This window comes from Hemitrygon akajei, chromosome 4 (assembly GCF_048418815.1).
Source record: "Hemitrygon akajei chromosome 4, sHemAka1.3, whole genome shotgun sequence".
Lineage (NCBI taxonomy): Eukaryota > Metazoa > Chordata > Chondrichthyes > Myliobatiformes > Dasyatidae > Hemitrygon > Hemitrygon akajei.
In genome coordinates, this window is record NC_133127.1 from 150,428,731 (window position 1) to 150,454,614 (window position 25,884).

Sequence of the window (25,884 nt, forward strand, 5' to 3'; positions counted from 1 at the left end):
TTGCCCATTCTCCTAATTGGTCTAAGTCCTTCTGCATCCTACCTGTTTCTTCAACACTACCTTTGTATCATCTGCAAACTTGGCAAGAAAACCAGCTATTCTATCATCTAAATCATTGATAACAGCATAAAAAGAAGCACTCCCAGCATTGACCCCTGCAGAACACCACTAATCATTAGCAGCCAACCAGAAAAGGATCCTTTTATTCCCATTCGCTGCTTCCTACCAATCAGCCAATGCTCTAACCATACTAGTAACTTTACAGTAATACCTTGGGCTCTGAATTTGGTAAGCAGTTTCATGTGTGGCTCCTTGTCAAAGGCCTTCTGAAAATCCTAATATACATCTGCTACATCCCCTTTATCTATTCTATTTTTAATCTCAAAGAATTCCAACGGGTTTGTCAGCAAGATTTTCCCTTCAGGAAACCATGCTGACTTTATCCTATCTTGTCTTGTGTCACTAAGTACTCCATAAGCTCATCCTTAACAATTGATTCCAACATCTTCCCAACCACTGAGGTCAGGCTAACTGGTTTATAAGTTCCTTCCTGCTGCCTTCCTCCTTTCTTAAAGAGTGGAGTGACATTTGCAATTTTCTTGTCCTCTGGCACCATGCCAGAGTCCAATGACTCTTGAAAGATCATTACTAATGCCTCCACAATCTCTACCGCTACGTCTTTCAGAACCCTGGGGTGCAGTTCATCTGGTCCAGGTGACTTAAGTTGCTTAAGATCTTTCAGCTTTCTTAGCACCATCTCCCTTGTAATAGTAACTGCACTCACTTCTCTTCCGTCACACACTACAACACCTGGCACACTGCTCGTGTCTTCCACAGTGAAGACTGATGCAAAATACTCATTTAGTTCATCAGGGATCTCCTCATCCCCTGTTATTATTTATCTAGCCTCGTTTTCTAGTGGTCCTATATCTTCTCTCATTTCTCTTCCATTTTTTATATACCTGAAAAAGTTTTTTTATATCCACCTTGATATGGTTTGCTAGCTTGCTTTCATATTTCATCTTTTCCTTTCTAATGATTCTTTTAGTTGCTTTCTGTAGGCTTGTAAAAGCTTACCAACCCTCTATTTCATGCTAATTTTTGCTTTGTTGTATGTCCTCTCTTTTGCTTTTACATTAGCTTTGACTTACCCTGTCAGCCACAGTTGTACTAATTTGCCATTTAGTATTACTTTGTTTTAGGAATACACATGTCCTGCTCTTTCCTCATTTTTCCCAGAATCTCCTTCCAATTTACTTTGGCCAGCTCATCTCTCAAACCACTGTAATTTCCTTTTCTCCGCTGAAATACTGCTCTTGTCAGACTGTACTTTCCCCTATGAAATTTCAAGTTGAACTCAACCATATTGTGATCACTGTCTCCTAAGGGTTCCTTTACCATGAGCTCCCTAATCACCTCCAGTTCATTACATAACACCCAATCCAGTAAAGCTGATCCCCTAGTAGGCTCAGCGACAAACTGCTCTAAAAAGCCATCTCTCAGGCATTCAACAAATTCATTCTCTTGAGATCCATTACCAACCTGATTTTCCCAATCTACATGCATGTTAAAATCTTCCATGACTATCATAACATTTCCCTTTTGACATGCTTTTTCTATTTCCCATAGTAATCTGTAGTGCACATCCCAGCTACATTTTGAAGGCCTGTATATAACTGCCATCAGGGTCCTTTTACCATTGCAGTTTCTTTACTGACCCTTGAGGATTCAATGTCTTTCAATCCAGTGTCACATCTTTCTTATGATTCGTTGCCACTCTTTACCAGCAGAGCCATGCCACCTCTCTGCCTACCTGCCTATCCCTCCGATACAGCGTGCAATCTTGGACATTCAGCTCCCAACTACAACATCCTTCAGCCACGATTCAGTGATGACCACAACATTATATTTGGCAATCTATAATAGTGCAACAAGATCATTTACCTTATTTCTTATACTCCATGCATTGAGATAAAACACCTTGAGTACTGTATTTGCTGCCCTTTTTGAGTTTGCATCCCATGCACTGATACTCATCCGCCTGCCCTTCCTGACAGTCTGACTGCATGCTATTCTTGCTTTTTTACCATCCGTCGTATCCTGGGTCCCATCACTCTGGTTCCCACCCTCCTGCCAGATTAGTTTAAACCTTCCACAACAGCTCTAACAAACCTACCCACGAGAATATTAGTCCCTCTCAGCTCAGACGCAACCCATCCCTTTTCTACAGGTCATATCTCCCTCAGAAGAGATCCTAATGATCCAAGAACCTGAAGCCCTGTCCCCTGCACCAGCTTCTCAGCTACACATTTATCTACCAAATCATCCTGTTTTTTCCCTCATTGACACATGGCACAGGCAGCAATCCTGAAATTACTATGCTGGAGGTCCTTCTTCTCAGCTTTCTACCTAGCTCTCTCAAATTCTTTCTTCAGGACCTTTTCCTTCCTATGTCATTGGTGCCATATGTACCAAGACATCTGGCTGCTCTCCCTCACTCTCCAAAATGTTGTGGACGTGATCTGAGACATCCCTGACCCTGGCACCTGGGAGACAACATACCATCCGGGTGTCCTGTTCACGTCCACAGAATCTCCTGTCTATTCCTCTGATTATTGAGTTCCCTATCACTACCGCTCCCCTCTTCTCCCTCTTTCCTCTCTGTACCACGGACCCATGCTCAGTGCCAGTACCCTGGTCACTACAGCATTCCCCTGGGAGGTCATCCCCCTCAACAGTATCCAAAATGCTATGCTTATTATTTGAGGGGAATGGCTACAGGGGTGCTCTGCCTATTCACCTTCCCATTCCTTCTCTGATAGTCACCCAGCTACCCGCCTCCTACAACTTAAGAGTAACTACTTCCCTGTAACCCTGATCAATGATCTCCTCACTCTCCCGTACAAGCCGAAGGTCATCCGGCCACTGCTCCAGATCCCTAACACGGTTTTCAAGGAGCTGCAGCTGGATGCACTTCACGCAGTTCCCTGGGAGACTCTGGGTTTCCCAGGACTCCAACATCCAGCATGAAGAACACACTTCAAAACAGCACCATAGCATCTTAGCATCTGAGAAAGCAGACAGATTCACAATTGATTCTTACCAAAAGAATGTATCTAATAATGCAATCTCTCGCCTTTGATCTGCATTGTCTGTTAGTCTACAATTTTCAGCAAAATTTACAAGTAAGATTTTATTTTAAATATTTCAAGAAATAGTCACTGTAGGTTGTTTCATTATTTTGGCATTTTTCCACTGTGTTTCAGTTATGTATGTTGTAACAAAGTATTGTAATTTAAATTTCAAAAACCTTCCTTTTCACAAACACACAATCCTGTTTCAATCTGTCTTAAAAGATTTTACTTCTGAAATATTTGATAAAGACTGTGCTTTTATCCTTTACATTTTACTTATGGTTTCACATAATCTTCTTTGCATTTTCCTGCTTATCTTTATAATTATTCCACTACATTTTTAAATTTTAGAAACTTCTTTCTCAAAATCTTTTGTGAAACTTCATAGTTTTGCACACACAAGATTTAATCCGCAAATATGATGCATCTAGCATTATTATTTCAAAAAAATTAATTTTGCAATCGATTTTTCTTCCACATCCTTTCCTCTAAATTGTTCCTCAAATAATACTGTTTTCATACATGAGGATGCGTACACCCTTTTATGTTGTGTCATTATCTAAATGATTTCATACTATTTCCTGGCTTATAATAAAGACCTGCTTTAAATCTGAATGCACTAGAACCCACGGAGTATTAAATTTGCTTGTGCATTGCCTCCATGCTGGTTTAAAGATGAGTGTGTGCAATTCAATCATGTGCAGGTTGATTATTTAGGATATTTTAATTACTATTAGAAGAATGAAATTCCCCATGATCAAAGGAGATCATGGCAACTAGCCTATCTTACACCATTGCAGCCATTGGACTGTTCACCTACAAGATCCCATAGTATACCTAGCCAAGACCAGAAGTTGTTAGGTATACAACTAGTCCAGATGAAAAGTTTCAGTCCCAAGTGTTGACAGTCCATTTCCCTCTATAGATATTGCTTCCTCCATCATCTTTTTTGTTACTCCAGATTTCAGCTTCAGCAGTCTTTTGTGCCTTGTCTTTATATATTTCAATTGACTGTTGCAATCTTGTTCATGAATGACTCTCTCTCACTCCTCATTCGGTTGCACCAGAATGCTTTCATCAGTGACTTCTTTCTGAGACCTGCTGATGTCCAGGGATACCTCTAAACCTAATAACTATTTCGGGATAATGCAAGCTGACTGTCTACTGTCTAGAAATCTATTTGCTATGATCCGAGGACTTTGAATCTTATCTTTGGAGTCTTTTTAACAAGCAAAACATTGAGAAAGGGTTTTAGACGTGCCCCTGCACTCGTTTTGTGTCAGTGTAATGATAAATCAGAACAAATAGTCCCATTACTACTTCCTACTGATATTGTACCACAGTTTAGATACGTCTACTTATTTACTGATAATACTACACAAGAAAATCATTAGGGGCTGGACTACCATCTTCACCAATGTAATTACAGAAATGAAGGGGAGAAGCCTTGAGGGTGTGCTTTCCTATCTTAAATGAAAATGATTAAACAAGGATAATAATAGTGCTCAGAGAGCACAAAATTAGCAACTGCCAAAACTGCATAACATGGGAATGCCTTTTTTTACATCTGAATGAGAGAAGTAATTAGGCATGATTGTGGCAATGTGGGTAAAGCACTAAAGCTAATTCAAACCCAGACATAGTTTTGATTTTAAACTCTGTTGAATGCTTTTTAAAAATTCCCAGTATCACCCACTAGCCACCTGGAGAATAGTATGAGCTGAAACCTGTGAATATTTCTGCTGGATCTGGCTCCTGAAACTTTAAATCACCAGTGTTTTCAATCACCTTGCAATTCTTATCTGGCTATTTTAAGGCACCTTATTCTTAGTTTACAAATTGTGGCCTCCATAGATCTGTCTTTAAATCTAAAATACTACAGGCTACCTCCAAAGTTCCATCCTATGCCTGCAAAAATAATGCCAAGATGAAAATATGTCTCAAGATCAATTTAAGAGATTCAAGTTTCCTTGTGAAGTTACAGTTCTTTTATTCTCAGCCATTAATGACTTTGCATATTCATTTATCACTAATTGCAGGTGAAATCTGAGATATGGAATACAATTCACTGTAATGTAATTTATCTGAAGAAAAAATAAATCAATATAAATTTTTTCAACTCGTGTTTCTTGATGTATGCACAGTTAACAAGGCTTCACATTACAGGTCACTTTCTAGGAATGCAAAACCCCTGTAATACAGGGGTGCCTGTATAAATAAAGCTCAGCTTCCGATACGGTATGTAAAGTTGGAGCATATTGTTCTTGAAAGATCGGACAGATTTCTTACATTATTCTCTACACAAATATTTCCATTTTCACATCTTCATTGTGACAGGATAGCATTTCCAATAGAGTGAGTGAAAAAATAGAATAGGCATTATCTGCTGCAAGGCGATATCTTGACTCCTAGCTATAAAATTTTATTGTCTAAGATCTTCAAAAAAAGAATCATACTGTCTTCTTAGCTTGTCAAGGAAATAAATTCTCTATTCTGGCTTTCTCTGTTCAGCCACTTGTTTCCCCGGAAAGTCAATTAAAGGTTAACAATATTCAGAGGACAGAGCAGAGCTTATTCACTGGAGAACTGCAGAATAGTTTTAATTAATTGAGAGGAAGCTGAATTACTGCACATGATTATACTTGAGTGATCCAATAGTCCCATGAGATCAAGAATGATGCCCATTAGACTTGGTCTAATGATGATTAAGGAGCCCAATTCTGAAGGCACATATTCTTCAGCAATGGTGCATGTTGTTGCTTGGGGAGGGGGAATTGCAACTCATATTAATCCCTGTCTCCTTCTACAGACTCCATTCTGCTTCAGCATTGAGCCATGGGCCTTGAGATGGCTTGGAACTTGATAGATCAACTATTGCCAAGCTGAGCAGTTAATACTTTGCCCTTCTCATTTGATTGATGGCAATAGCTCCATGTGTTGTACCATTTTTTGACTGCCTTTTGACATTAGCTAGTCAAGAGCAGTGAAAAGAGAACCTGGTGAAAGAAATAGTTCTTGGACATTCAGATTCAATGGTCTCTCTAAAGCTTCCATTAAGCCAGGATTGAATGCAAACACAACTAAATGAAGTCTTCAAAGGTCTTAATGCAGCATTTGTAGATGTATTGCCCCAAATAGTAAGATAGTCTGCCCAACATCCCATAAACTGGGATATTTATCAACAAGGTCATTGTTTTTAAAGATCTGTTCTTTAATCTTAAAGAAAACAGCACTGATAATGTAGGTCCCCTGCTTAACTTTCTCATTGATGGCAGCATATTACTGCCAAGACTTGAAAAGTACTCCATTGGCTGGGGTCACACTATGATTACCCCATTCAGAAAAAGGTGCATCTTCCATTCATTTTCCTCCACCAGCAAGCTGAACATCACTGAAAGCAGTATTGGTAGCAGCTACAACTTAGGACAAAATCACTGTGCAATTGTTCTTTTGGTTGTCGATGAACATATTTTGATTTAGTGGCCTTGCCAGGAGCATAAGCTCCAGTGGTACTGTTCTTGGGGTAATTGGAGCATAATGGTTTCACCACCAAACAAGCAACGATCTCCAGAGAGGTTGATATTCTGTATTTAATACTTAAAGTGAGGTTATAATTTAGTTTCAAAATATATCTGACATAGAAGATGTAATTATTCATCATGTTCCTGCTGCCTCTCTGCAGCAGTGAGTGACTGCTATCTCAACAGTGCCCTGAGCAGCAGCATTCATTTCAATGGCTTTTGTCTGCCCACATAGAATTTGTTACAGCAGTGAGTCACAGAATATAAAGCTGCTACAATGTAAGGAATTTTAAAAATGCATTCTGTTTAATTGAAGTATCTGCTAAATTTTGATTATTTCAAAAAGCTGGAAACAAAATTATTTTTACAGCTGTATAAATCAATGATCCTCTTAGATTACTGATGGAATTGTACATTTCCACTTAAGGAATTTTATTATAACAGGTATGCAACTGCTGAGTACTCTGCATCATTCTGGTCTCAGTCTTTCAGAAACATGTAGAGTCACAGCAGATAGACAAGGCAGTTAACAGAACTGAGCTAAAAAGAAAGACGAACCAGGCAGAAGTTCTATTCTGCCAAAGTAATATCTAATAATGTTCTGGGGATGTTTGGTAGGAGAAGTATTGAGAAGATGTTTCAATTTATGGAAATCCAAAATTAAGGACCATAAATGAGAGCAGGTCATTAATACATCCAATAAAAGTTTTTGTTTACCCAGACTATGAAGCTTCCTACTTTCTAAAGTAATTGAGAAGATTAACAATGATATGTTTATGGGGAGATGAGATAGGTATGTGAGAGAAACTATAGAAACCCAATGTCCTTTGTATTACAGTAAATTATTTGTAGATTCTGGGTAAAACCTGTATGAGTGATATTAATTAGATAAACAATCTTCGTGAATTACATTGAATCTTTAAATTTTGCTCAACCATGCAAGCAATTTCACAGCCAAACCTTGTCTAACATCTACAAAAGGCTTACTTCTAGCAAATAGGAAAACTGCTTAGTACCTGTAAGTTTAACTTTGTTTTTTTCCCATTCCTATGAGTACTATGGTTGTTTGTTGTTTATCCATTCCTGGATTTATTAAGATCAGGTTACCTTGCAAAGAGAAATGTTAAACCTTCAACAATTCCAATCAGTATTTACCCCCTTCTGCTCAGTATTTAGTAGATGCATTTCTGACAGCAATAACAGCTTTGAGTCTGTGTGGATAGATCTCTACCAGGTTTGCACATCTGGACACTGCAATTTTTCCCCATTCTTCTTCACAAAACTGTTCAAGCCCTGTCAGATTGCATGGGGATTGTAAATGAACAGTTTTTTTTAAACCCAGCCACAAATTCTCAGTTGGATTGATGTCTGGACTCTGACTTGGCCATTCCAAGTCATTAACTTAACAAATCTTCTCCCAAGTTGCAGTTCTCTTGCAGACTGCATCAGATATTCCTCCAGAATTTCCCTGTATTTTGCTGTATTCATTTTACCCTCTACCTTCACAAGCCTTCCAGGGTCTGCTGCAGTGAAGCACCCCCACAGCATAATGCAGCTACCACCATGCTTCACGGTAGGGATGGTGTGTTTTTGATGTTGTGTGGTGTTTGGCTTACACCAAACATAGTGTTTAGTCTGATGGTCAAATAGCTCAATTGTGACTTCATCAGACCATAGAACCTTCCTCCAATTGACTTCAAAGTCTCCCACATGCCTTCTGGCAAACTCTAGCTAAGATTTCATATGAGTTTTTTCATCAGTGGCTTTCTCTTTGCTACTTTCCCATAAAGCTGCGACTGGTGAAGCACCCGGGCAACTGTTGTTGTAGACGCAGTCTGTCCCATCTCACCACTGAAGCTTCTAACTCCTCCAGAGTTGTCATAGGTCTCTTGGTGGCCTCTCTCACTTGTCCCTGTTCTTGCACAGTCACTCAGTTTATGCAGATCGCCTGCTCTAGGCAGGTTTACTGCTGTGCCATATTCTTTCCTTTTTTTTAATTTTTTTATTAGTTTTTCAAAACATTTTACAAAATTAAAAACCCCAAATCCCAATGAGGAGCATTAATACAGAGCAAGGTTAAGCATACAATAACAATATGCTACACAGGAAGAGAATTTAACAAAAAAGCACCTAAATTAAAGACAAGTGAGCTTAGTGTCCTCCCCAAACCCCACAACACAAGAAAAAAAAACAACAATTCCAGACCAACCACCACACAATATAGAGAGTATAAGTCCAGACAGTCAAACTCCCAGACTGTGAATACACTTAGCAACAGAGGATAATAATGCCTACTACCAGGAAAAAAAAAGGGAGCTGAAAGCAAGGGACCGAAAAGAAAAAAAAACCCTAGTCAAGAGGAGGGTTATGAAAGTACTCGGTAAAAGGCCCCCAGATCTTATGGAACTTTAAATCCGAATTGAGAACTGAATAATGAATTTTTTCGAGGTCCAAGCAGGCCATAATGTCGTTAAGCCATTGCGCATGAGTGGGCGGGGCAACATCTCTCCATCTAAGGAGGATCAAGCGTCTCGCCAGAAGAGAGGCAAAGGATAGTATTCGGCATTTGGTCAGACCCAGACATAAATCTGTCTCGCTCCAAAAACCGAACAGAGCAATTAAGGGGTTAGGTTCTAGGTGCTGATTCAGGATACCCGATAGTGTAGTGAAGACATCTTTCCAGAATTTCTCCAAGCTAGGACAGAGCCAGTACATATGGATGAGAGAGGCCATGCCCCTCTTGCATTTATCACAGAGCGGACTAATGCCAGGGTAGAATCGAGATAGTTTAGATTTAGACATATGGGCTCTATGAACAATCTTAAACTGTAAGAGACAATGGCGAGCACAAAGAGAGGTTGAGTTAACCGATTTGAGAACTGAGTCCCAGCTCTCCTCGGATAAGGAGATATTTAAATCCTGCTCCCAGGCCATTTTAATTTTATCCACAGGGGCCCGTCGTAAGGCTGCTAGTTTATCTTGGGTAATTGAAATTAAACCTTTACCTAGTGGATTAATGGAGAGAATAGGTCCATAGCATTTTTCGCAGGCATTTCAGGAAAGTTAGGAATTAAAGGAGCAGTAAAGTGTCAGATTTGGAGATATCTGAAAAAGTGAGCGTTAGGCAGGTTGAACTTAACAGAGAGCTGTTGAAAAGAAGCGAAGCGGTTATCAATGAAGAGATCTTCAAAATGTCTAATGCCCTTCCTGTACCAAACATGGAATGCTGAATCGAACGTGGTAGGTAAAAAAAGGTGATTATGTGCGACAGGGCTAGAAATGGAAAACCCCTGGAAACCATAGCATTTCCTGAACTGAGCCCATATACGCAAAGTGTGTCTAACCAGAGGATTAGCTATTGATCTGGGCAGACTGCTAGGGAGTGCAGAGCCAAGAAGTGCAGATATAGATAATTCTTTAGTGGAGCTCAACTCCATTGCCACCCAGTTAGGGCACTCAGGTTGACTGTGGAAGAAAGACCAGAAGGCAGCACAACGTATATTAGCTGCCCAGTAATATAAGCGAAAGTTAGGTAAAGCCATGCTGCCCTCTTTTTTAGATTTTTGGAGGTGGATTTTATTAATTCTAGAGCGCTTATTCTGCCACAGATATGACAAAATAATAGAGTCTAAGGAATCAAAAAAAGATTTAGGAATAAAAATTGGGATAGATTGAAATAAGTATAAGAATATGGGGAGAACATACATTTTGACAACATTGATACGACCTACCAAGGACATAGATAGAGGTGACCATTGTACCAGACTCTGTTTTGTAGCATATGAAAGATTGACAAAGTTTTCACGAAAGAGATCTTTAAACTTCCTTGTGACTGTAATTCCAAGATAAGTAAATTGATTATGGACTACTTTAAAAGGGAGATCACAAAATATTAGTTCTTGTGCTTCTTTATTAATTGGGAAAAGTTCACTCTTATGTAAGTTGAGTTTATAGCCAGAGATCTGGCTAAACTGGTCAAGAAGTGAAAACATTAGAGGTAAGGATGTAGACGGATATGAGAGAAAGAGTAGTAGGTCATCAGCATAGAGAGAGACTTTATGCTCAACACCCCCTCTCCAAATCCCGGTCAGTTCAGGACATTTTCGAAACGCTATCGCCAGAGGTTCTATAGCCAAATCAAAGAGAAAGGGACTTAAGGGGCATCCCTGACGGGTGCCACGTTTGAGATTGAATACTTGGGATTTCTGAAAGTTAGTTAGAACAGAAGCAGTAGGACACAGGTACAGCAATTGGATCCAAGAGATGAAACTTTGGCCGAGGTCAAATTTTTCTAAGACTGCAAAAAGGTAGTTCCACTCTATACGATCAAATGCTTTCTCCACATCAAGGGAGATAACACATTCAGGAGTCCCAGTTGGAACTGAGTATAAAATATTAAATAGACGCCGAATGTTAAAAAAAGGGAGACGGTTTTTAATAAAGCCTGTTTGGTCATCAGAGATAATGGAGGGAATAACGGTTTCTAATCTATGAGCCAACACTTTAGCTAAGATCTTTACATCAACATTGAGCAGAGAGATCGGCCTGTACGAGGAACACTCTGTTGGGTCTTTGCCCTTTTTTAAAAGAAGAATAATAGATGCCTCATTGAAAGAGGGTGGCAATTTGCTGTAGTTAAACGAGTCAGATAATACTGAAAGTAACTGAGGAGAAAGAAGTGAGGAGAATGATTTATAAAATTCCACAGGGAATCCATCAGGTCCAGGAGATTTCCCTGAGGACAGTGCAGAAATTGCAAAAGATATTTCTTCTAGTGATATAGGCGCATTAAGTTTGGCTTTGAAATCAGATGAAAGTGAGGGGATATTCAGATTCTGTAAAAATTGATCCACAGAGATATTGTCATTCAGGGATTCAGAGGAATAAAGCCGAGAATAAAAATTTTTAAATGCGTCATTAATTTCTAAATGATCCGATGTAAAGTCTCCATTCTCCTTCCGGATCTTTGTAATATGTTGTTTGGCTTTAGAACGCCTCAGCTGATTGGCTAGGAATTTACCAGACTTATCCCCATGAATGTAAAAACGGCTCTTGCTTTCGAGAAGTTGACGTTCGACAGGTTGAGTGGACAGAAGGTTAAATTTAGTTTGGAGTTCAACGCGCTTCTTGTATAATTCAGGGTTCTTAGTTTGGGCATATAATTGATCCACATCTTTAATCTGGTTAATGAGGTCTGCTCGATCTGCACGGGATCTTCTATTGAGATTTGCTGTGTAAGAGATTATTTGACCCCTCAAATATGCTTTCATGGCATCCCAGACAATCTGGGATAGCACTTCAGGTGATGTATTAGTGTTAAAATAGAAGGTTATCTGGTCTTTAATAAATTTTACGAAATCATCATCCGATAATAAAGTTGAATCGAACCGCCAGTGTTTGTTCCTCTGAGGGAGACCGGGAATGTTCAGAGAGAGGGTAATTGGGGCATGGTCAGAAATCAGTATACTCTGATAGTCACAAGTGTGGGCAAATGGGATAAGTTGGTTATCGAGTAGGAAATAGTCAATTCTAGTGAAGGTATGGTGAACATGTGAGAAAAAGGAATAATCTCTCTCCGTAGGATGGAGGAAACGCCATATATCACAGATACCAAAATTAGAGAGAAACGACTGAATAGCTAAGGCAGATTTGGTAGGTGGTCTGGTAACAGAGGACGATCGGTCCAGTTTAGGATCCAACCAACAGTTAAAGTCACCACCCAATATAAGAGAGTATGAGTTTAAGTCTGGTAGTGAGGAAAAAAACCGTTCAAAAAAGTTAACATCATCAAAGTTGGGAGCATACAGGTTTGCTAGTGCAACTTTAGTGTTATATAGTTTACCAGAAACAATAATACAACGGCCATTTGTGTCCGATATTTTATTATGGAGTTCAAAAGGAATATTTGAGTTAATAAGAATGGAGACTCCCCTAGCTTTAGCGGCAAAGGATGAATGAAAATGCTGACCCGCCCACTTGGACAGAAGCCGGGAGTTGTCGAAACAACGAATATGAGTTTCTTGGAGGAAAGCAATGTCAGCTTTGAGTTGTTTAATATGTGAGAATACCTTCCTCCTTTTAACAGGGTGGTTCAGTCCCTTTACATTCCAGCTCACAAATTTAAGTGCACTAGCCATTATCAATTACTAATGCATAAAAGGCAGCAGGCATATAAAAAATCAAGTGGTACAATAGCAGTCTGGGAGCAGAAATGTAAACATAGATTCGTAAGGTCAAAATATAAACATGTCCTAAACAATAAAGAAATGTTGGAACTGGAAAACCCAACCCACCCACACAACCCAAAACTAGACGGCTACCAAAACAAGTAGCTAGCTCTACCAAAAAAATTAACCCAAATACAACTTCCAGATCTGTGTCATTGACAGCAGTTCCGTATAAATGCTATAACAAACAGTAACTAGTTTATGCACTAGAAAACATAACTACAGATTAGAACACCTTCTGCAGAGATATAGATAGATAGATACTTTATTCTTCCCCTGGGGAAATTCAACTTTTTTCCAATGTCCCATACACTTGTTGTAGCAAAACTAATTACATACAATACTTAACTCAGTAAAAAATATGATATGCATCTAAATCACTATCTCAAAAAGCATTAATAATAGCTTTTAAAAAGTTCTTAAGTCCTGGCGGTAGAATTGTAAAGCCTAATGGCATTGGGGAGTATTGACCTCTTCATCCTGTCTGAGGAGCATTGCATCGATAGTAACCTGTCGCTGAAACTGCTTCTCTGTCTCTGGATGGTGCTATGTAGAGGATGTTCAGAGTTATCCATAATTGACCGTAGCCTACTCAGCGCCCTTCGCTCAGCTACCGATGTTAAACTCTCGAGTACTTTGCCCACGACAGAGCCCGCCTTCCTTACCAGCTTATTAAGACGTGAGGCGTCCCTCTTCTTAATGCTTCCTCCCCAACACGCCACCACAAAGAGGGCGCTCTCCACAACTGACCTATAGAACATCTTCAGCATCTCACTACAGACATTGAATGACGCCAACCTTCTAAGGAAGTACAGTCGACTCTGTGCCTTCCTGCACAAGGCATCTGTGTTGGCAGTCCAGTCTAGCTTCTCGTCTAACTGTACTCCCAGATACTTGTAGGTCTTAACCTGCTCCACACATTCTCCATTAATGATCACTGGCTCCATATGAGGCCTAGATCTCCTAGATATACAACTTATTCTTTCCATTTCTTGATGATTGACTTAATTGCACTCCAAGGGATATTCAGTGACTTGGAAATTTTCTTTTATCCATTACCTGACTTGTGCTTTTTTAAAACCTTTTCACAGAGTTGCTAGGAGTGTTCTTTTGTCTTGGTGGTGTAGTTTTTGCCAGAATACTAACTCTTCCAGATAAAGGTGTATTTTTACCACAATCAATTGAAATTCCTCGTCTACATGTAGGTCTCCCAAAACAGATCTTCATTTAGCTAATTATATGACTTTTAAAACCAATTGGCTGTACCAGTGATGATTTGGTGTGATTAAAGGGGGGGGGGGGGAAGGTGAATACTTATACAATCAATTATTTTGTGTTTTATATTTGTAATTACTTTAAATCACTTTGTAGAGATCTATTTTCACTTTGATACAAAAGAGTCTTTTTCTGTTGATCAGAGTCAAGAAAGGCAAATTAAATCCACTGTGATTCAATGTTGTAGAACAATTAAACATGATAAGTTCCGGGGGGGGGGGGGGGGTGAATACTTTTTATAGGTACTGTACTGTATATGCTTCAGAATTGCAGAAGGTTTTGCATTTCACAAATAAGCCATCTGAGGGAGCTCTTATTGCAAGGAAATGCAGATAATGTGTTGAACAATTCAAAAATTGATGATTATGGCAATATTTTACAACAGTCACAAGATTAAAGCAATATGTTTCATTACAAGTGACATGTATAGAAAAGGATCTTGCTTGTTTTAATGGAAATCAAAAAATGAACTAGATGTAGCGGCATGTTCTAAATATGGTTGCTTTCGTTATTTGGGTGACCCAACTGTCATCAATGTCTTCTTCTGGTGTCTGGTTTCAACACCAGGATGCCTAATCCTCTGTCATAGAAGTGAAATGTCTACATCTGTATCTATCCTGGCCCTGGCCCTCCTAGAGAGATCAGCATATTCAGCCCCATTCTATGAAGCTACCATTGACAGCTGCTCTTTTGAGTGCCCCTGTGGAAGATGGCCAAGAAAATTCATTTTTCTAGGATCATTCTTGAAATTACACATGGTTACTGCTGGGTGTATGAAAATTCCTCACCAGTGTGCATCCTTTGGGCAACTCCATTTATAACTGCATGTGTAGATGGATATTGCACTTTCTAACACTACACATTTGTGAACTGGTGCTTTTGGTAAAATGTCACTGAAACAAGCTGAGGCCCTGAAGTTAAGTATTCGTTTTAGGCATTATTAGCTTGATTTTTCAGTATTCATTCAAGAGATGTTGCTTCACAGGCAGGGCAAATATTTACTTGCTCATCTCTAAATGTCTGTGAGAAAATGATGATGTGCTGTCTTTTTGAACTACTGCATTCTTTGAGGTTTGGGTATGCCCACAATGCTGTGACGGAGGGTTCCAGGATTTTGACTCTGCAACAGTGAGTGAAGGAACAGCAATATTATTTCTAAGGCAAGATGCTGTGTGGCTTTTAGGGCAACTTCCAGGTAGTGATGTTCGCATGCTTTTGCTGCCCTTATCCCTCTTTTGAGTTCCTGCTTTTGGAAGGTTCTCTCTAAGGAGTCTTGATGATTTGGTGCTGTACATTCTGTAGATGATACAAACTGCTGCTACTGTTTGTTAATGTCATAAGATGATGCAGCGAAAAGTCAAATAAACATTGTTCAGCAAATGATGTCTAGATGTGTCATTTCCTGAACAATGTTTATTTGACTTTTCTCTGCATAGATATGCATCATAGAATGATGGAAAACATTTGAACTGCTGAAAAGAAGCTGAAGGATGAAAATTAAGGAATTGTAGCTCAGTTATGTAAGAACTGTGGGTGGTGGATTGGAGATATGTCTCTACCAAAGGGGGTGTAGGGTGCTCCTTCCCTCCACTAGCTTGCAGATCATGCTTGGGCAAGGTGTAGTACCTGCTTAGACGGCTCACTCCCTGATCAGAGTTCATGGAAGCAGATGGTGGATGGTCATGTGAGCAGCTGGTGCGTATCACAGGTCCTGGTTACGCGACTCCTGATGCCAGGCAGACAATCTCTGAAGGGTATTGATAATGCCTGAGGTCATCCATCTTATAAAGACACTGCCCAGAAGAAGGCAGTGGCAAACCTCTTCTGTGGAAAAATTTGCCAAGAACAATCATGGTCACGGAAAGACCATAATCGTCTACGCCATATTACATGACACATAATGAATGATGTAAGAACTAGAGCCCATAATTAAGGAAAAAATGACTGAATAGCTTGAACAATTGAAGCAGTAAAGCATAGATTTGCAAAGGTTTGACTGTGGTTGGCAGATCTAATTTAACTTTTCAGAAATATTATTTTTGCAGGAGCATGTAAATGAATATAATTTATGTGAGCTTCCAGAAGGTATTTGTAAATATCCCTCAAAAGAAATCATCAGTAATAGGTAATGCACGTAGAATCAAAGGCAATTTAATGGCCTGTCTTGGAAATTGAATGGGTAATGGGAGACAAGGAATTGGGTAATGGGAAAACATTCAAGTTGGCAGGATATGAAAAATGGAATCCTGAAAGGATCTGTGCTAAGTCACAGTTATTCACTGTAATTATAAATTGCAGATGGTGCAATAGAAAGCTAGCTATCCAATTTTGTGATTGATATAAACATAGTAGCACTATAATCAGTGTAGATGGATACATCACAAAATGACAGCATTAGATTGAGTCAATGCATAAATGTGTGGTGGATTAACTTCAATATGATATCATTCACTTGGGACTTTCAAAGGATAACACTGAGAAGAGATTTGGAATTTCATGTGAATAGATAAAATATCAATGGAGAGATACAGATATAGTAAAACAGGCTCATGGAATATTGGACTAGAGTACAGAGTGAGTAGAAATAATGCAACAGTTATACAAAGTCCTTAATCAAACTCACATTATGAGCACCACTCTCCAGAAAGCAAATACAATTCTTGGAAGAAGTGCAATACAGGCGTCCCCCGCCTTATGAATGTTTGCTTTACGCTACTTCACTTTTACAAAAGACCTACGTTAGTAACCTGTTTTTGCATTACGAAGATTTTTCCCATATAAGTTAATGGTTCTTCGCTTTACACCATTTCCCCTTAAGAAAGGTTTCATAGGAACACTCTACCTTTGTAAAGGGGGACATACCTGTACAGGTTTGCTGCGATTAAATTAAATGAAGAAATTGCACCCCCAAGGATTAAGATATTTAATTGAAGATGCATTGATCGACATTTAAGATATTAAGAGGAGCTGTTTTGTATAAGAGACAAAGAGTTTCTGTTTTTTAGATGGTCTGGAGTTGGGGTAAAAGTCCAGCCTTTCAAGGTTGTCATTCAGAAACACTTCCACATGCAGAGGATGGAAATAATTTTAAAACGTCTTCTTCAAATGACATTTGTGCTAGATCATTTGTTAATTTTGAATGTGTTTAATGGATTTTGATAAGCAAAGAAAGGAATGGATGTGGGAAAATCTGAGTACATGGAGTTGTCACCAATCAGCTGTGATCTGATTAAATGGTGGCACAAGCTTGAATGGTTGAAGAGCCTACTGTTCCTAATGACTGTTCCTATTTTGGTTTTCCATCCGGCTGTGTATGTAATCCTGCACACTTCTGCTTGAGTGCAAATCACTGCTGTAGAGAAGATAAAAAGGCTATTTGAATGGAAATTGGATAAGGATGTAATTGTGCTTTTGTGCCGTTTTATGCATTTAAATTAAGTTTAGCCCTAGAAGCCAAGTTATTGTGGCACTGCCTTTTTACATAGTTCTGAATGCATACAGCTTTATGTACACAAAAACAAAGTTACCAAGTCTGTCTGTGTACTTGTGTGTCATGTACGGTTTGTTGATGCTGTGGCAAACAAGTGACTGCTTCTGAAATACCCTGAGGCAAGCACAATATGTTACGTACCAGCAGCTTAATTCATTTATTATATATTTGGATATTTCATAAAGAAAATTTATAGAATAGGCACATCAATAGGAATTCAACACAGAGCAAGAAACATTTAATTTGAAAGGAACAACATTAACCATGTTTATGATTACTGACAGATCCTAATGTTGTTTTGTTCTCGTTTCCACATATAAAAGAAAATACTCCTTAAATGTAGCTACATTTTTAAAAAGTACCTTCAGAAGCAGTGCTTTGGTACTGTACCTCTCTGGAATTCTTGTCACTAACATTGAAGTACATTCTATTTCAAGGAAAGCTTAAATAACATTTTAAACATTAAACAGGCATTGTCTTATTTCATTCGATTTAGGGTTTGCAAATGTCTACCTGGAACTCTATTAGACATATATTAAAATCAAGTAATATGGCTACTAATTGTAAACATGGAATATTTATGCAGTGACTTTTGACAAGCTAAACATTTTGTCACAGTGCAACACTGAATTTTGTCACAAATATTGTAATAATGGATATATTAATAGAATGTTTCACACCAGTATAAATGTGATGTATAAACTGTATGGAGTAGTCTCAGCTGGATAAAGTTTTAGTTACCTGGTTCTAGGAAAGAAGATATCATTATAATGGAAAGAGTGCAAAGAAGATTGATGAGAATGTTGTCACAACATAAGAGCCTGAGTTATAGGGAACGGTGAAAGAGTACAGTGCACATTTGGAAGCCTTAGGCCAACAATGTTGTGCCATATTTAACCTACTACAAAATCAATCTAACCCTTCCCACCCCCCATCCAGCCCTCAATTTTTCTTTCATCCATAAGCATATCTAAGTCTTTCTTAAATGCCCCTAACATATCTCCCGCTATTGCCACCCCCTGGCAGTGCATACCATGTACTTATCACTATGTAGAAAATCTACCTCTGACATCCCCCCTATACTTTCCTGCAATCACCTTAAAAGTATATCCCCTCGTATTAGCCATTACCTGTAGGGAGAAAGGCACTGGCTATCCATTTTATCTATGCCTCTTACCATGTATATACCTCTATCAAGATGCTGCTCATCCTTCGTCCCTCCAAAGAGAAAAGCTGTAGTGCACTCAACCTTTCCTTATAAACATGTCCTCCAATCCAGGCATCATCCTTGTAAATTTTCTCTGCACCTTTTCTATAGCTTCCACATTCTTGCTGTAATGAGGCAACTAGAACTGAACGCAACTCTCCAAACATGGTCTAATGAGAGTTTTATAGAGCTGCAATATTACCTCACAGCTCTTGAACATAATTCCCCAACAAATGAAGGCCAACAAGCCATGCATTTTCTTAACAATCCTATCAACTTGTGCAGAAGCTGTGAGGGGTCTATGGACTTAGACCACAAGATCCGTCTGTCCCTCCACACTGCTCAAGAATCCTGTTGTTAACTTTGTACTCTACCTTCCTTCAAGTTTGACCTTTGTACTCACACTTTGCTGGATTGAACTACATTTGAACTGCTACTTTTTACCCCATTTCTGCATCCTATTAATGTCCTGTTGTAACCTACCACACTATCTATAACACTACCAACCTTGTGTAATTTGCATCTTACAACCCCACCCTTCCACTTGCTCATCTAAGTCATTTATAAAAGTCACAAAGAGCAGGGGTCCTAGAACAGATCCTTGTGGAACAACACTAGTCGCAGATTCCAAGTGTCACCTACTACCACCCTCTGCCTTCTGTAGGCAAGCCATGCAAATATGTTTCCCTGTATCCCATGCCTCCTGAATGAACCTATCTTGGAGAACCTTGTCGAATGCCTTACCAAATCCCATATATATCACATCCACTGTGCTACTTCATTAATTTGTTTTGTCACTTCTTCAAAAATAGTCAGTCGGGCTTGTAAGGCACAAATGCCCCTCACAAAACCATGCTGACGATCTCTAACTGGACTATGGGATGTTGGATATGCTAGAATGTTATTCCTTGTAGTGTAGGAAACTGAGCAGTATAAGGTGTATAAAATCATGACAATCATGGATAGGGTGAATGCACACAGTTTTTTTCCCCAGGCAAAGGAAATTATAAGCTGAAAGGTTTATGGTGAGAGGGGAAAGGTTTAAAGGAGACTTGAATGACAATTTTCAGACACAGAATGTGGTCAAATGTGGAGCTGCAAACCAACTACCAGAGGAAGAGTCTGAAGCAGGTTATATGCCTGTGAAACTTATAATTTGCAACTTCTTTTAAATTAAATCAGATTGGCCGTTTGATGGTCAGCACCTATTTGGTTAGCCAAAGGGCTTGTTTCCATGATGTATCTCTTTTTTAAAAATCTGATTCTAAGTTGTCAAACATTTGAAGTATATTTCTGTTTGAACAAACTAAAAGCTGACCTGAAACAAAAATGTGAATAAGGCAATTCTAACTTGCATTCTTTTCATTTTAGCAATGGGTTGAAAAAGCTGAAAATCAGTCACTGCTGTCCAGTACCCTAGACCTATCTGAACTGTTCCATCCAGATACTTTTCTGAATGCTTTGCGTCAAGAAACGGCGAGGTAAGCCTTTGTGTTTGAACACCTGGTGGCATTTATTTTCTTTGTGGAGTAAGACAAAGAGTAATAAAGGAAAAAAATCAATAAAGGCAACTCCAAAAGATCTAAGATAAGTTTCAAATATTTCTAATAAATGTATTTACATTGCAGGGTTATTGGTTGCCCAATAGACAGCTTGAAACTTGCGGCAACGTGGAAAGAACGGATACAGGATGCAAAACTTCAAGTCAGGGTAAGAAATCATGTAAGATAAAATTATCTTTTGTTTGGGTTAACAATTATGATTACATTTCAGCAGGAGGATGTGCACACACTTCATAATAGTGACAGTCTTTGGAATTTTGAAATGTCTTGAAAAACAATGTTATTTTCAATTAGAGGGACTGCTTCATTAGAGGAACTTAGATATTGAAGCTTTCCATTTGGTAACTTAGGATGATGTGAAAACAATACTCCCAGGCAATGAAAATTTCAATTTGATTTTGTAGCATGTGTTATTTTATTGCACGTTTGGTGATGTTTCGGTCCATAGATTTACAACATAACACCATACAAGAGACTAGCCATTGTTACTTGTAGCTATTTAGCCTCTTTCACTATAACTCTATACATTCTTATACTGAATTAATTTTTGTTTGAGATAATAATAAAAATTACTACACTGAGACTAAGCAATATACCACAATAAACTAAGCAATATTTATATATTCATGAAAACTGGACTTTACTTAGTTCAATCTCTATTTTAGTGGGAAGATTTTTTTCTTTAAAAATTAAATTAATGTTTTTTTTAATGAAGACTTACCTTAATTACAGCTTTTCAGAGTGTGCCAACTAGTTAGCATCACTGAGGTACAAAACACAGAAGTTTAAATGGAAACTGGTGACTATGCAAACATATCCTTTAAGTGAGAGATCTAATCCAGTGAAAGGATCTAGAGGAGATAAACAAATTCAAAAAATTACTAATACATGTGACATTGAGACTATGTGGAGAATGCCATGTTATTTCTCAAAATGATTTCACACTTGAATTATGTTACTTCAACATTCCTTCATGTTCCTTTCTCCAGTGTCATTAAAAATTACCTTGCAACACCTGAGAGCAATTTTCTGAATGCATTTAATTGGGAAAATACTATTTTGTTGCAGCATTGAAAAGTCTCTTTTCATTCCAGTCATAGTTTAGCATTCTTAAACCAATTGCTTCTTGATTGTCAGAAATTATTTCTTTACACCTGAGATTTAAGAAGAAGATGATCATTTTAAATTTAGTGTGTTGGAAATGCAAGTTAATATGTCTTGGTCAATGAGGATGGAATTCACACAAGTAATTTGGTTGAATTATTGTGATAGATGGATTTTCTAAATTGTGATTCTTAATAAAAATTGATTTATTGTGTTTCTTACACATATCCTAATTATTGTAACAATCATGGATCGTTACAAAACTATATAATTGATGTTTGGGTTCAAGGCTGAGCAAAGGGAGGAAAGGCATTTCAATGTATTAGGTATGCCAAGCTAATTCTATTACATACATTCCCTGGATATGGTTCATGCACTACACTTTCTGGATTGAAAATAAAAGATTTCTGGACCATAGAATTTTTTTTTCTAAGAGAATTACACTGCATTGTTTAAAATTAGTAATACAGAATTAGTAAAGTTTTGCAACAGTAATTAGGAATGGTGCTAAAAACTCACTTAAGTCTCATTCAACAGACTTAATATTTTCAATTGCTCTTAATATGTTTTTTAAAATAAAATAAAAATTTAGTTTTTCTGTGTTGATTGGATCTGCAAAGACCTTAACAAAGCAGCCTGTGGAGCTCAGTGTATCTGTAACATCTTTGAATTACACATCTAACTGCACTAATCTGGAAGCATTGGTTTTACACAGTCAGGATGGCAGAGCTGACAGTCTTGCTATCATTATAAAATTAACTTACAGAGAGGTCTCCTTTACTTGAGAGCTAGTGATACTTAGATTTTTTTTTCATGTGCCATTGTGTAGTTTTAACTTAGTGAATGTGTACCGAGCTAAAAATCATACAAATTGCTGTCAAAACTCTGAGGAATTTCATGCAAAACATTGGCCAAATACCCATTGTTCTGAAATTCATATTGGTCAATATAATAATATACAATATTTTGTTGTAAGTTGTTGTAAGTATAATTGTATCTGCAGGTGGATGGTGTACATCTTGCAAAGATACAATTTTATCCTCTCATCTTCGGATGAAAGGGGAGACTTTGAGGATTTGCCATCATGGAAATGTTATTTGTTTGAATCAGATTTCCTTTCCTCACATAAGGTTATAGGCTTTACCTTCCTATTATTTATTAGAAAAAGTGATACAATTTCTCAGTCTTTTTTTCCCCCTTAATAACTAAGAGTAAATTTAGTTTTTTACTAAATGTTTCTGATACACAATGTAATAACTTGCTGTTTCTGTGGCAGATTGGAGGTCTGTATGTAGAGGGATGCAGCTTTGATGGGAATCGACTTTCAGAAAATCAGCATGACTCTCCCAGTGTGTCAGCTGTTCCCCCGTGTTACATGGCCTGGATTGCTCAGGTACTAAATTATTTAGGGTTTAAACCCTTAGACTGCTTTATCCATCTTAACTGGAAATGTTAAAGTCGAATATGGTGTCTCACCAGAAATATAATCTACCTTGCTTTTCAGATTGTAAATAAGCTACTGTGCATTTCTAACATTTTCAGATTTCATTTTAGATCACAGTTCACCTTTGGATAAATAATGTGTTGATTAATATTTGAAATTTATTTTCAGGCAACATAGGATATATTTTGTTTAGAAATTAATTGACATTTATTTAATGCTTTTAACTATAATATAGCACCTTAAAGTGACTACAGTCAGTTAAGACCATAAGATATAGGAGCAGAATTGGCCATTTGGCCCATCATGTCTGCTCCACCATTTCATCATGGTTGATCCAATTTTCCTCTCAGCCCTGATCTCCTGCATAACCCTAAATGCCCTGACTAATCAAGAATCTTATCAACCTTTGTGCCTTAAATATACGCAAAGCCTTAGACTCCACAGCTGCCTGTGGAAAATAATTCCACTGATTCACCATCCTTTGCCAAAAGAAGTTCCTTCTCATCTCCGTTTTAAAAGGAGTGCATGATCATATACTTCCCGACAATGTATTCCAGCTGCCATTTGTTTGCCCATTTCTCCTAATCTGCCTAGGTTTAGCCTCTCTACTTCCTTCAAAGTAACTGCTCTGCAAACTTTGCAACAAAGCCACCATTTCCATCATCCAAGTCATTGACATATAATGTAAGAAGAATCAGTCCCAATACAGACCCCTGTGGAACACCACTAGTCTCTGGCAGTCAACCAGAATAGTCTCTCTTTATTCCCACTCTGCTTCCTGCCATCAGCCACTGCTTTATCCATGCTAGAATTGTTTCTCTAGTGCCATGGGCTCATAGTTTGTTAAGCAGCCTCATGTGTGGCACCTTATCAAAGGCCTTCTGAAAATGTAAGTACACAACATGGACTGATTCCCCTTTGTCTATCCTGCTTGTTACTTCTTCAAAGAATTCCAGCAGATTTGTCAGGCAAGATTTTCCCTTGTTGAGTACAGCCTGTTTCATCATGTGCCTTGAAGTTTTACCTTCCCAACCACTGAGGTCAGACTAACTGGCCTATAGTTTCCTTTCTCAGCTTCTCTCCCTTCTTGAAGAGTGGAGTGACATTTGCAATTTTCCACTTCTGGAACTATTCTAAAATCTAGTGATTCTTGAAAGATCATTACTAATGCCTGCACGATTTCTTCAGCCACCTCTTTCGGCATTTGGAGTATACACCATCTGGTCCAGATGATTTATCTACCTTCAGACCTTTCAGTTTCCCAAAAACATTCTGACTAGTTATGGTATCTTCACACACTTCATGCCCCTGATACCTGGAACTTCTTCCATACTGCTAGTGTCTTCCACAGTGAAGACTGATGCAAAATACTTATTCAGTTCATCTGCTATTTCATTGTCTCCCATTACTACACCTGAATTAAGTACATTTAGAATATAATAGCTGAGGTATACACAAGAAGATCCCATAAATGTTTTGAGCTAATGATCAGGGAGTCAGTTTTTGAGGGTTCCTGATTGATCAAGTGAATCACATGTAAAAAATAATTGAGGCTGAGCTGGATTTTAAGTCACTATAAGCACAATCTTGCAACCAGCCAAATCTCCTTTTGCTTTCTAGGTGTGGGGTCTTTATGAACAATTCTCACAGATGTATTCTTAATCAAAGATACTCACAAGGCTCATAACAACAACTAATGACATCTTTAGCAAGTAGGGGACACCTTGAAAAAATTTGTATTGAATAAAGTTGACTGACAACTGACATTTCTGTATTGAATAGCAATCTTCATTAGATGTCTATCTTCATAGGGTCATAGAGCACTACAGCGCTGACCCTTCAACCCATCAAATCCATGCCAAGCTGTTATTCTGTTTAATCCCATTGATTCACAGACCTCCGTACCCTTCCCATCTATGCACTTATCTAAACTTCTCTTAAATGTTGCAATTGAACCCACATCCACCACTTTCGCTGGCAGCTTGTTCCACACTCACGCCATCAACAGGTTCTCCTTAACTATTATACCCTTAACCTATGACTTCTAATTCTAGATGTGCCCAACCTCAGTGGAAAACAGCCTGCTTGCATTTACCCTTTTGATACCCATTATAATTTTGTATACCTCTATCATATCTTCCCTCATTCTCCTATACTCCAGGGAAAAAAGCTCTAACCTATTCAACCTTTCCCTCTAACTCAGGTCTTCAAGTGCTGGCACCATCCTTGTAAACTTTCTGTGTACTCTTTCAGTCTTATTGATATCTTTCCTGTAGGTAGGTGACCAGAGATGTACACAACATTCCAAATTGGGCCTCACCAACTTCAACATGAGATTCCAACTCCTGTACTCAGTTCTCTGATTTATGAAGGCCAGGGTGCCAAAAGCTCTATTTATGATCCTATCTATGTACCTGTGACACCACTCTCAAGGAATTATAGATGTGTATTCCCAGATCCTTTATACTATTGTGCTGCTTAGTGCCCTACTGTTCACTGTTCAAGTCCTTCCAAAGTGCACTCCTGACATTTGTCTGCATTTAATTCCAACTGACATTTTTTAGCCCATATTTACAGCTGGTCTAGATCCCACTGTAAGCTTTTAGTCTTGTTGTCTACTACGTCTCTACTCTTGGTGTCATCTGCAAATTTGCTGATCTGGTGTACCACATTATTATCCAAATCATTAATATAGATGACAAACAATAAAGAGCCCAGCACCAATCCCTACAGCACACCACTTGTTTTGAACTCCAGTCCAGAGAGGCACTGATCCACCACCATTCTGGCTTCTCCTGTGAAGCCAATATTGAATCTAATTTCCTATTTCATAGAGCTAGTTGCATCTGCTTGTGGTTGGCTCAAGTCCCTTAAACCTCTTCTATCTATGCACTTACCTAGATGGCTTTTAAATGTTAAT

General features: G+C 38.4%; 1 protein-coding gene across 1 annotated transcript in view; it reads left to right on the forward strand.

Moving 5' to 3' along the window:
• Positions 1-25,884, forward strand: part of dync2h1 (dynein cytoplasmic 2 heavy chain 1) — a 440,753-nt gene that overhangs the window by 411,674 nt on the left and 3,195 nt on the right. The window contains exons 88-90 of the mRNA XM_073043598.1: positions 20,226-20,335; positions 20,483-20,564; positions 22,797-22,913. Of these exons, the coding sequence (XP_072899699.1) occupies positions 20,226-20,335; positions 20,483-20,564; positions 22,797-22,913 (309 nt within the window). The remainder of the gene's footprint in view (positions 1-20,225; positions 20,336-20,482; positions 20,565-22,796; positions 22,914-25,884) is intronic.